Genomic DNA, 12,487 nt, shown 5'->3' on the forward strand with positions numbered 1-12,487 from the left:
TTGCGAAGAAATCTAGGGGGGTGGAGGGTAAATTATTAATTACCGTTATTACATCTGGTTTTTTTATGGCTGAAATTGCCGTTGCTGTGTCTCGGATCTAGGATTACTACATGTAAAGACCTCAAAAGCCTTTCACAGTCATGGCTTACAATTCAGTATATAATTATTTTGTTCATAAATTACCACTTGGTGTGACACATTTTAAAAAGCCCTGGCCTATTTAAAAACATTTATGGGATCAGATATGTTAGCCTTAGTACAAAATTCAACCGAGAGTAATATAGTTAGTTCTGATGATTCACATAATCATTACTTATCAAATTATTCTGAAGTATTGAGAAAAGGGACAATGTGACCTTTTTCAAAAAAATAACTGTGATTTTTTGTTTTTTTTCTATCTGACAAGCTACCAGTCACTGAAACAGACTCAAAAAAAGGGTCTGACATCAGCATTTCCCAAAATTTACATTTTTAAAGTTTGAGCATATGGGGGACCCTTGGATTAAACGGGGATCAAGGTATCAGTGATTTCTTTATTTTATCTATGGGACATTTAATTTCATAGCCATCACCAAAGAACAATCCAGAACACAAACGGATGCATCATATTGTTTAAAAGGCCAATAGTAGCGGAAATAATAGAGCCCTTCTGGATTGTGGCACAATATAGCCTATCTGCAGCCTGAGGGGAAAATAAACCCCTCATAAAGCGAACAGCAGGGTTCAGCGGCTGTAGAATATGGATGGATGTTTCAGTGTGGGGGAGCCTCGCAGCCAGAAGGTTTCTAGTTCAAATCTGCCGATTAATGGTGACAGCAAACTCTCCGTGTACTGTGGCTCCTTTAACCAATTCGGGGCGAGCTTGTTCGGTTCATTGGTGACTCAATACACAATTACGCCATAGATGTGTGTGATTCCCTAAACTCCAAGTTTTACTCCTCCTGCATTTGTTTAATGAAATAAAGACCAGCACCCCTTTGGTGCCTGCCTGGTCCAAGTGGGTATAATATATGTGCTCGTGTGTCTTATTGTGAAGTAATCTGCTTTATTGTGAAGCACATTCTGATTTCACTCTGTGAAAAGAGCAAAATCAATAAAATGTACTTAATTTATGGATTTATGGATTACACCTGAGTGTAAACTAGTGATTCACACTCAAGAGTTTTTCATTATTTGGATTAATTCTATTGCATGTGCAGGCTGTAAACGTGTACACATCCTGCTGGAAGATCAAAATATGTCAAAGGTAAGAATTCCCTATATCATAAAAGGTTGTGCCATCAGTCTGCATCGCACTGTTTCGCTTTTCTGAAGTTTCTGGCGTTAAAAACGACAGAGGATTTTGCAGCTATTGTACTGTCAAGGTCACTGTCAGCTCACATTAAAACACAGGCGGTGAAAGAGACACTCTTCAGGGAAGACGCTGGAGCTGATGACACCATTTCCCGGCAATGAGGGTGGTTTCCACATTGGCTGCGTGCATCAACTACCAAGCGTGCAAAGGCACACTTCTTTACACAGAAATGAGAATTATTTGCGCACTGCGTTTCCCTGTAATCGAGTCACACTGACATTCTGTCTGGAGAGGAAAACAAAATAGGTGACAGCTTGTCTGTGTGACCTAACAACACTAAAACCTGTGAGACAGGGTGTGCAAAGAGTGCTTTGGTGTAAAATATCTTGCATCCCTGCATTACAGAGTAGCTGCTCTTGCTCATCCCTCATAACAATATCCAGCCGCATGACCAAATTACCCCGGTGAATACAGTGTGCGGTGGCGCTTTTAACTTACTGTGGAAGCTGTCGAAAGTCCCCAGAGTAGTCCTCGTACTTGTAGTTGACCACATGCCAGTCAGACTTGTAGGTTTTGATGCACTGAAAAGACGATGCAAATTAATTATAGCACCCATCAACAGCTTCTCATCACAGAGCAGAAGCAGTGAAGCCATCAGTGCATTTTTAAAGTGAAACATAAGACATGGTGTATAATTGGATGTAGATCAAAAATGGTGCCCCACTGTCCATGACTGTGAAACAAAACAAATCCTCTTCTGTAACCAGTTTGGTAATTCATGTGCACACAATATAATAACATTAGGTCACTGCATGAAATGGCAATGGAGAGTAAATCTAATTCATTTTTTGGTGAGGCAGTAAACAAAAATATCTCACGAGTAAATTTTTAACAGGTCCACCAATAGAAGAAATCAGGAGAGTAGCTCAAAAAGCTTAAGAGGAATGGCTGTTAAATGTTTGATACAGGACACACAAGTCAATTAGTTAGGTCCAAGAAGGCTATAATTTCCTCAAATTATATAGTCTATTTTCCACAGAAGAGGGGTCATGACCCTGCCTTTCTCCCTTGTAATTCTCCATTTATAGAAAACCGTTTTCGCGGCTGGATTATTACTTTGGGAAAGTTCAATAATGACTGTCTGATGTTTGAGGAGAAATGTGCACACTGTACAACCTGCCAGCTCGCTTTAATTATGACCCCACCCCACACATGTTAAACGTTGCATAACATCACCCGGCTATTTGTGCAACCGACAGTCGCCCTTCAAGGGCATTATTCAACGACAGCTGATTCTTTTCCATTTTAAACCTGAGCCTCAGAGTTTGATAAGCCTCGCCAGGCAGCTGACAGATTTCTATATCAATGCTTTTTTTTTTTTTTAACCAGGTTTGTCCTTTCCAGAACAAAAATTACTTTTCCACGGGTGAAATACAAAAAAAACTAACAAACCTGAAAACTGATTATCTAAAACACTTTCCCTGAGAAAAACATTACAGGATCATGTAAAACATTTGCATGCAAAGACGTGGGACTCCAGAAGATCTACAAGTGATTTAAGTGCCTTTTAAAGGAGATTAGGCCCTACATTATTCTATTAATTTGTGTTGCAGAGGTTTCTGATTAAAATATTAGGACAATATAATATGTGTTTTAAAAGAGTCTCCAGGCAGTGATTCATTGAGAAAGGGAGTGTATGGAGAGTGTCCACCAACACAGTGCAGAAGGGAGTATATTTCTCCTCTTTCGCTTGGAAACGAGACATCTGTTCATTGTTAGCCAGTGATAGGAGCAGCTCAGCACTATCTGTTCCGCAGAAAAAAAAAATGCATGCCCTATACACAAACTATTCCTGCAGCGACATGAAATGCAACCTGATCAGGTGACGGATCGGAAACACAGATGAGCTCCACAGCTGTGCTGCTGGTGTCACACACTTGACCGGGAGTCTTAGTATCTCTGTGACTTCAGAGAAGACCCTCTAAACACTGACCTTTGACCTGGTTAGAAGACTGTCAGCAGCCAGCTGAAGCCTGGTTCACGAAGACTGTCAAGGCAGTCGTGCCCATGTTCCATAATTCATCATATTATTTAGCAACAACTGCGATCAAATCCATGCTTATATTTCTAAATTAGCAGCGACCAAACAGTTTCTTAGTATTTAAAGATAATGAAGAGAACTGAAAGCCAAGTGTTGTTCACATGTTAAAGACATCGACAAGCAGACTGCAACAATAAGATACTGGACAACATGAAAAAGATGTGGGAATTATTGCACCTGTGTTTCTTCACAAAACAGTATAAATAATCCTGATGTCGCCTCTAAGGAGCTCTAATGAACCCAGTTGTTGTTTTACTGGCAAAAAACACACACAGCTGGAGGCTAAACACATGACGTGTATATATATGTATATATATATATATATATATATATATATATATATATATATATATATATATATATGTAGCACGTGATACAGTCTCACAATATGTGCTTCATATGATGTATTTGAACCTTTCTTCTTAGACTTTCCATGTAACCTTTTGAAAATACAATTCAATACGTAAGTTTAGTCAGATATAGTGCAGATTATGTCTTATACATTGGCTGATGTATAAGTGAACATTTATCACTTATACACTTTGCGGCGTGTGCACTTTGCATGTCTATTTTTGAGAGATCATGTTGACAATACTAAAGTAATAAAGATTTAGTTAGTTTAACTTCAATAGGTCAAATCTGTCCTATGACTGCTCCTATATAGTTCCAATGTTCCCTTTGAATTTATCTTGTATTGCAACTTTAACAGCCGCATCTGTGTTTATGTGTTCTTTATACCTGATGTGTGTACTTAATATATTATTACTTAATATACTTGATCGTGATGTTTTTTTAAAATATCTATAACAATTAAATTTCAATCTTATAAATTTAATTTCAGTCATTTTCCTTCACATCATTTAATATGCACTTTGAGTTGCATTTTAAAGGCTGTATGGTGAATAATTGAATGACAACATTACACATTCAAGGAAGCCAGTAGGAGTTTAGTGTCTTTTTAGATCATCTTACCTCCTGGACAAACAGACTCTGAGCTTCCCGCTCTGCATTTTCAGGGACTGTGGGGTACAGAGTTCTCCCGTGTCGCCGCAAAGTTGATATCTGTGAAACAAAGCAGAGGTTTGCTCAAGATGAATCATAACAAAAACATTACAGCAGAACACAAAACCTATTCAGTGTAGTAAAACTGAAATTAAAAGTAAAAGTGCGGACATTTCTTAAGCAATAAACATTTAATTCAGTATTACAGTTTGTGGCTGGACGAAGCTAGAAATGGTCAGTGTGTATGTATGTGTAGGTGTGTGTGTGTGTGTGTGTGTGTGTGTGTGTGTGTGTGTGTGTGTGTGTACACTCTCTAAAAATCGCGTCACTCCATGAGACTACAAGTTAAAAGAACATCCACCAAATTCAAAAATCTGCAAGTTCAACATGCTCACAGGCTCATTATTAAAGCTTTTGCTTTTACAAAGAAGAGGATGTGTTACAGATCTGGAAAATAATCCAGTGTGTTTATAATCACTCTGACTCATGGGAATGATATCAGTTTTGTTTGCATGCTCATCAACATGAGCTCCTTTTTTTCAGACTGTGATAATGGTTTCAAAAGCACAAGATCTAAACCCAGTCACTATCAAATCTTTGTGAGAGGATTAGTTTGCTTTCTAAAAAATAAAGTGCCTTTGGCCACCCATAATCCCTCCCAGCAATCGTTGAGTGTACAGTTCATCCGACTCTGTATAAGCTCAAATGAGTCAATTCTGGCTTTGTGCAGGCTCAAAGCTCATCAGCTGTGTGGGTGAGCTGCAGTTGTTTTCCATCAACCTGAGATATACAGACGAGTTTCCTTTCATTGAAGCTTTAAGTCTGTTGAGCGAATGGTGATCCATGTAATTAGTTTAGTAATTATTTTCATTACAAACACAAGCAACGTTCACCACGTAATATGTAGATTTGTTGCAAATTTATAATAAACAAATAATCCTGAAATGGCACTTTATATAATAAGTTGTACTACTTTCGGAAATAGATACACAGAAAATTAGGGACATTAACGAAGTCTGAAACCCTGATATCTTCCAGCAAAAGTGCAAATTTACCCCTTTACTCCTCCTTTACTCCCAATATCAATATGCTGAACACCAGCGACGTCAACTACAACCAAATCTATACTGAGCTCATGTTGAGGAACCTCAAGTTTCCCTTTCCTGTCTGCTCGCCAGGTTTCCTGCAGAGGAGATTAAAATCTTTACACACCGAGCAGCAGAATAGACATGCGTGGACTTAACGGGGAGCCAGGATGTGGGCAGAGGGAAGCGTTTAATTGGGACACAAGTCACCAGTGAAAACAGCAGGACTCTGAGTGAACCAATCCCATAACCAGGCGTGAACAGGATATCCACGTTTCACTTAAAATATCATACACCTTTCTAAAGAAGACTTTCTAAAGTAAGATGCCCCTCTGAACTCTGGAGGCTTTACAGACAAAACAGGACTTTGAGTCAAACGCTTACATGTTTGTTGGGTATAATATTAATATTGAACAACTTAGTTCGGAGTTAATGGTTAAACATGAATTGCAGTCCAGAAAAGCATGCAGTGTTTGTGAAAGCTACAGAAAAGATGAAGTTGATTACAGTTACTAGTTACTTGAATACGCATGAGCGGAGTTAGTTTGCTGGTTCAAATGACCTCGTTGGGAAGGTTACGCTTTATTTAGTTTTGATCGTCTCCTTCAATTCGTTACCGTGGAAGTGTTGCCGTCACACAGTGGCTGAGCTGTCTAATGATTGATTGACTGTTTAAGATAAGCAGACGTTTGGTCAATCATTTTCAGGGAAATGTACCATGCTATTGTTCAGAGGAAATAACTTCTCTGCATTTGTAACCTGTCGTCTTCATCGGTAACCTTAACTACACATGCTGGGAGCAGTGGGCCGCCACGGTGGGGCGCCAGGGGAGCTGGTGGGGGGTCAAAGGCCCACAGTCCCATAGCTGGTGTGTAAGCCAATGACAGACATACAGCTGAATGTTAGGTGGGCTGACTAATGAGGCCCTCCTATTCTGGTAAACAGAAGAGTTCAGTGAAATAGAAGTGCAGCTCCATCTTTAGAACTCAGTTCAGGGAGACAGCAGCTTGACAACAACTTTCACTATGAGCCGAGTAAAACATCAGCAACAATAACTGCTTGACTTCTTTACTGTAGTGGCATTACAATAACATATTATCTTTATCTCGTAATCAGTCAGTCAGTCGGATGCCTGTTTATTATAGCAAATGAATGCAAAACCAATAATTTCTCCTTATTGTTGGAAGACTAACATCTTGATTTGATTAATGGCTCTTTGGGCTGTACAACAAGCAGAACAAAGAGTAAGGCTACTAACAGAGATAACAACAATGATGGTGGCTTGGATCAGGGATGTCAAATATACGGCCCGCAGACCAGATTTAGCCTGCAAGAGGTTTCAATCTCCTTAAAGGGCTGACAATAACTAGTGTTAAAGTGACTTCAAAGTTCTTCCATAACAGTAACTGCTACTTTATATTTGTTCACATCGCCACAGAAGAAATTTCAGGTTTGAGTTCTTGTGATTCATATTTGTTTTATTATCAGTTTAGTGAACATCCCCCTTGAACTAAAATGATGCTGACGCCCCTGGTTTAGATGTTTTGCACAAATACTACAATCTTGCAAAACCAAAATATGTGTAAATATACATAAAGACAAGTGTTGATACCTTTATCAGTATGTTGTGATGAACAGAGCATATCGAAGTGTGGGTATGGGGAAAGAGATCCCCCCTCTTCTTGTAATCCCGTACAAATTTCTTCTGAAGCCTCACACAGTGAAGCTGACACACGATGCCAGCAGCATCCAGATCAAAAACAGATGGGGATGATATAAACATTGCTTCACAAAGAAGCAGCACATGACTTTGGATGAGCCAGAGGGGAGAAGATAAGGTAGGGAGCTGACAGTGGTCTCCAATGCTGAGAAACATGCAGACAAGATGGGGGATTCATACGAAAATAACTCACTGACAAAGAAACCCTTTGTGTTTTAGGTCTCGCTCCAATCACCTGCTACTTTTACGTCTATATGTGTATTGAGGGATCTCTGCATGGACCAACATCGCCACACACTGAGAGCTGATTATAACCCCGACTGAACACGAGTCCGAGGAGCCAGAAACAGATGTTAAGTTCACTCAACGTGCCTCTGGTGCTTTTTATCCCCCCCCCCTTCTCAGTCAGAATCACCTGCCAGCCTCTGACAATATATGGTTTGTGTGTGAAGCTGGTATGTTATGTTCATAGCAACAGACTACAAAAGCATGATACAGGAGAAGACGGAGTCAAGGCTTCCCTGCTGTTACGGACACACAGCTGCCAACCTAACAAGCACTGCTGTATTCACAGAGAAATGCACATTTACGCTCTTGAGAGTGAATGGGAGGTGCTTCTCTAACTACCAAATAACAATAACATACACACTATTACTCAAGGTCAGATTATCTGACAGAAAACAAATTGTGCCGTGAATATGTGTCACACTGAAGATGATAATATTCATACAATATGCATTTGTAAAATTATATTTAGAATTTCTCAAAGACATATGATTCTAACCTTGTCATGCATTTAAGAAGGCTGGTGAGTTAGCAGTTCCATTATTACATACAAAGATTTTCTTGTCACATAAACTACAAAGTCCCAAGTATTGTTTTTTTTTTAAAATTCTACATAAAATGTTATTATGGTATTGCGTGGATGGCGCTCTTGCTTTCTAACAGGATGGTCATGAATTCAAATCTTGGCTTGATTTGCATGTTCTGCCTGCGAAAGACAAGTAGCCAATGTGAGTACGTGTCCAGGGTGTGCCTTGCTTTTGCTTATCGTCAGCTGAGATTACATCCAGAGAACCACAACATTGAACTGGATAATTATGGCCTCTTTTAAACAAAACTAAGAAAAATCTTAAAATAAATACCAACAAAATGCTGTATATATTTCAGTTTATGTGTAATAAATGTAAAATATATAGATTATTCAGTTTGTGTACATGCTCTGAACTGAAGTTCTTCAGTGTGGTTCCCTGTATTCCATGCTTTGCTCGGTTTCCTAAGTTGTTCAGGGATCTTCTCGGTACTGGAGAACGATCTGCTCTATCATCTGAATCTCAGCCAACCCCTATGGTGATGATAACAGCGATACGTGGTTAAAAAAACACACAGCCTGGACAGATCGCAAGTCCATCACAAAGCAAATACAGAAAGAGTGTGTGACTGTTAACTGTTATTCATACCTACTGTCAATTTACATCCACCAGTTCATCTGATACGCCTGTGGGACTGGAAAGAAACCTGACCAGCTGAAGAAAATGGAAAATATGCATCTCCATACAGAAACTCCCCCAAACTTGGATTTGAACCGTGGACATTCTCGCTGTGAGGCAAAAGTGGTCTTGACTTTATTATAAGCATGACATCAACATAAAAGTGTGACATTTCCTCTCGAAAGAGATTTTTCATCCTTATTGTTTGCATCAGCCAGCTGTTGAAAGCGCAGATATGAGTCAGATCAATCTGACATTAATTACGTTGGAAACTATTTGGCAAAGGTAAACGTGATGTACAAATACAATTGAACGCAAAATATTGTGTTAGCTATTTTCTCCACATCAAAGTAATGGTTTGATGTGTTTCTTTGTACGGCACCAGACCAGAAAACAAACAAACCAAAAAAAGTCAAGATTTGTCTGATATTTAAAAAAAGATCAAATAAAAACAGCATCTCAGTGATTGTGAGTCTTACTGTAACAGGTAAATCAGACAAAGGCGGAAAGCAAACAAAGTGTCAGAAAGGTGGTGTTTAATAACGCAAATATCCAAAGGCAAACCCTGCCAAGCTCCACAGTATCTGTCGTGAAATTGCAAGTATGTAAACAGAACATATAAAGGAGAAGTCCTGTAAAGAACTGAATACCCTACATCTCCTAGGTCATGAGCTTGAACAAATACATATGACATTATGAACCTGGTTATTGCAAATGTTTAACAGCACGTGTCACAGCACGTTTGCATCTTTTAGATCTCTGCTCTGGGCTTTCCCACGCTCATAAATGGGCATTCATTGGCTGTTCAAGCCATCAGGATTAGTGAAATAGCAGCTTCTTTTACTGGAAGGAGCACAAAAACAGGAAAAGATACTATTAAAACTTCCAATGCACTGTGAGTAAAAGTGGCATGGAGACACTGAAGGACGGGCTGTGCATCTCATTGCTGCTCTTGATCGGGACATCCTACAAAGACATCTCATTTCCTGAAGTACCAGCACTGGGCCAGTTTTCCATTTTCCATTTTCCAGCGGCAGTGTGGAAAGTGTGGGGGATCGTGCGTCCTGCACAATGTGGCTGCAGATAACACTTGCTCTGTCACAACATCGGAGACAGAATGAGCCAATTAAACAGATGGCCCCTGACCCCCTCTCTCCCGAGACCACAGAGGGATATAAACAAAAGGAAAGCCTCGGTGAGCGACCCCACCCGGTATTCCCAACAGCAGCCACGCCTGGGCCGAAGGAAAAGGCTGCAAAAGCCCAACAAACACAACAAAGAAAACACACAAGTGGGTGGGTAAATAATTATGGAGGAAAGATAACAGTGAATGGTTCAAGCCCTGAATGTTTGCAGAGGGAATTCATAGAGAAAATATAAACTGATTTACCTGCTATGTGTTGCACAATAAAAGTCTAAGTCCACACGCTGTCACTACTACTGCTGACGCTGCATATTGGACCTTGTGTCACTTTTATATTGACGACATGATAATCACAGTGCAAACAGTTAATTTTCGGAAAAGAAAAAAAAAAAAGAGTATGAGACAGAAGAAAAACTCACCTCAAAGTCCTCCAGGGGAAACTGCAGCATGTCTCGGAGGACATCGCTGAGGATCTGCGTCTTCCTCTGCACCAGCACATTTTCATAGTCCAGCGGCTCGATGACCTTCGGTTTCACCTGGAGAAGAACAAGAACATCAGTTCCTTCCTTTCACACAAGGTAACTCCCGTTTGTACTTCACAGTTACAGAATATTAAAGGTGCAACATGGGGGAGGAAATAAACTCCAGATTATTTATTTTTACTTGTCCAGAAAAAAGCCCAGTGGCAGGAGTGAGAAGCTAATGTCAGCATCACGGTTGGTGAGTTACACCCAGGGTAGGATTTGCGTGAGGAGGGCGAGTAGGAACTAAGAAATTTCACAATTAAAAATGTTTTGATAATAGCCATTATGATCCATTAACAGTAAAAGTCATCAGTCGAGGAGCGTAAATATCCCTCCAGAGAGGACTGTGACATACCTGTTACATTCATGTTTTATTTTTAAACAAATCGTATTTCATGATTTTAATTTGTCTTCCATTCAGTCAGTTCATCCCCCAAACATATACACTGCTGTTCCATGACCAACTTTAATTAATCTCTCCAATCGTCAATTCAGTCACATTCCAGATGTTCATGATATCAGGCAATGAGTCCTTTAAGTTAACGTTGAATTAGAGCTCATGTTACTGCTGCCCAAGCCTGGAAAAAGTGCACAGTAGTGACACATCATTTGCAGACAGAAAAGGAGAGGACTGTGGAGAAGCAATGTATGAGTGGTGTTTATGGTCAACATGCCCAATGAAGAATGTGTTTTTATGTTCATGCTTACTCGGCACCAAAACAGCAGGACTTTATATATAAAACGTCAAAGCCACAGATAGCGGAGAGCAGACTGACATGCTGACCCTGTTTAGTCCAGCTGTGCCGCCACACTGACAGCAAGACATGCTATGTTATCCACCAAGTGGCAACACTATCAGGGCTTCATCTGTGCAGAGAAAATACCTCTGCCTCATCGGTGGGACGGTTGAGACGAGCTTAGCCGTTTGTGAGAATAAACGAAGGAACGGGCAACATACACGATCATCTTCTGCGACATGTAACAAAGAATTTTTTTTTTTTTTACTTTAAATTAAGAAGAATCCAAAACCAGAAGTCAGATTTCAATGTTGGGATGTGTTTTTCTAAATCTTAACAGCAGATGTGACCAGGTTAATATATTTATATATTTATGGTGCATCGTCCTGGTGTCTGCATGAGTTAAAGCGCTGACCCACTGGCAGAGGAAAGCTTATGAGCAGCAAGAGATACAGTGGCCATTAGATGGAAAGTAGGCTGTCAACACTCGTAGCTTGAGGGGACGGGAGGATAAACCCAACAGCAAAGTCGACAGCAGAGTGAAAAATGAACAGTGACACATGACCGGATTCAGGAGTGAACGACAGCTCGGCTCGCTCGCCGCCTCCACATCTGGGACTGATAATACTAGCATGATCTCAGAGGGAGAGTCACGGATATTGACCTGCTGAAATACATGTTGCTAGGAACCCTGGTTAATAACAGAGTACACCGAGGACGGAGGGGGCAAACCCTGTATCACTTTCAGGGACACGGAGGGGCTTCTCGAGCAGAGACGGTGCCACCAGGTCTGAGAGCGGAAACAGGTTGTGACATTATCAGGCATCTTTTCTTACCGTTATCCGAACATCACGAGCAAATGTTACACGTACAAGCAGCCTCATTTCAGGGAACTCGTAGGACAGCAAACGGAGAGATGAGTGCAGGTAAGCCAGAGAGGAAGTCATGACATCAGAACGATGAAATGCGTGTGAGTGTGTGTTTGTGTGTCACTAATCTGATGCCTCATCTCTAGATAGCCTGTATCAGATACTGAAGGATTTAAAACTGAAGGAACTTACTGTGAGTCAGCAGGAGCTAATGGACAAAAAAAACTGATATGGTATTTAAATTTTGCATCTGTGAGGAATTGTTTTCAGAGCATTAATAAAGATGTAATCCTGAATGGATGGAATCGTTTTACACATAAATGATGATCCCTTAATGCAACCATCTGTGTATTTAACACACAACTCAAGTAAATGAAGACACCACACAGGGTGTAATGAGGCCAAAAGTACATTTAGAAAAGATCCCTTCTGAAAAGGAAGTTTATGCTGAAAATGCAGACGCACATCGCCGTCAATGCTCTTATTTTAGCGAATTCCAAGCCATCACAAAAACCAATAGT

The 12,487-nt window shown here is 40.2% G+C and overlaps 1 protein-coding gene across 5 annotated transcripts in view; it reads right to left on the reverse strand.

Moving 5' to 3' along the window:
* LOC308131839 (dedicator of cytokinesis protein 9) overlaps positions 1-12,487 on the reverse strand; it is a 76,910-nt gene that overhangs the window by 32,993 nt on the left and 31,430 nt on the right. For all 5 annotated transcript variants that reach the window (XM_080498707.1, XM_080498703.1, XM_080498706.1 and 2 more), the window contains exons 2-4: positions 10,256-10,372; positions 4,368-4,457; positions 1,793-1,875 (exon numbers count right to left, since the gene is read on the reverse strand). In XM_080498707.1, coding sequence (XP_080354833.1) covers positions 1,793-1,875; positions 4,368-4,457; positions 10,256-10,372 — 290 coding nt within the window. The remainder of the gene's footprint in view (positions 1-1,792; positions 1,876-4,367; positions 4,458-10,255; positions 10,373-12,487) is intronic.

The sequence above is a fragment of the Blennius ocellaris genome (genome assembly GCF_963422515.1).
Source record: "Blennius ocellaris genome assembly, chromosome: 6".
Lineage (NCBI taxonomy): Eukaryota > Metazoa > Chordata > Actinopteri > Blenniiformes > Blenniidae > Blennius > Blennius ocellaris.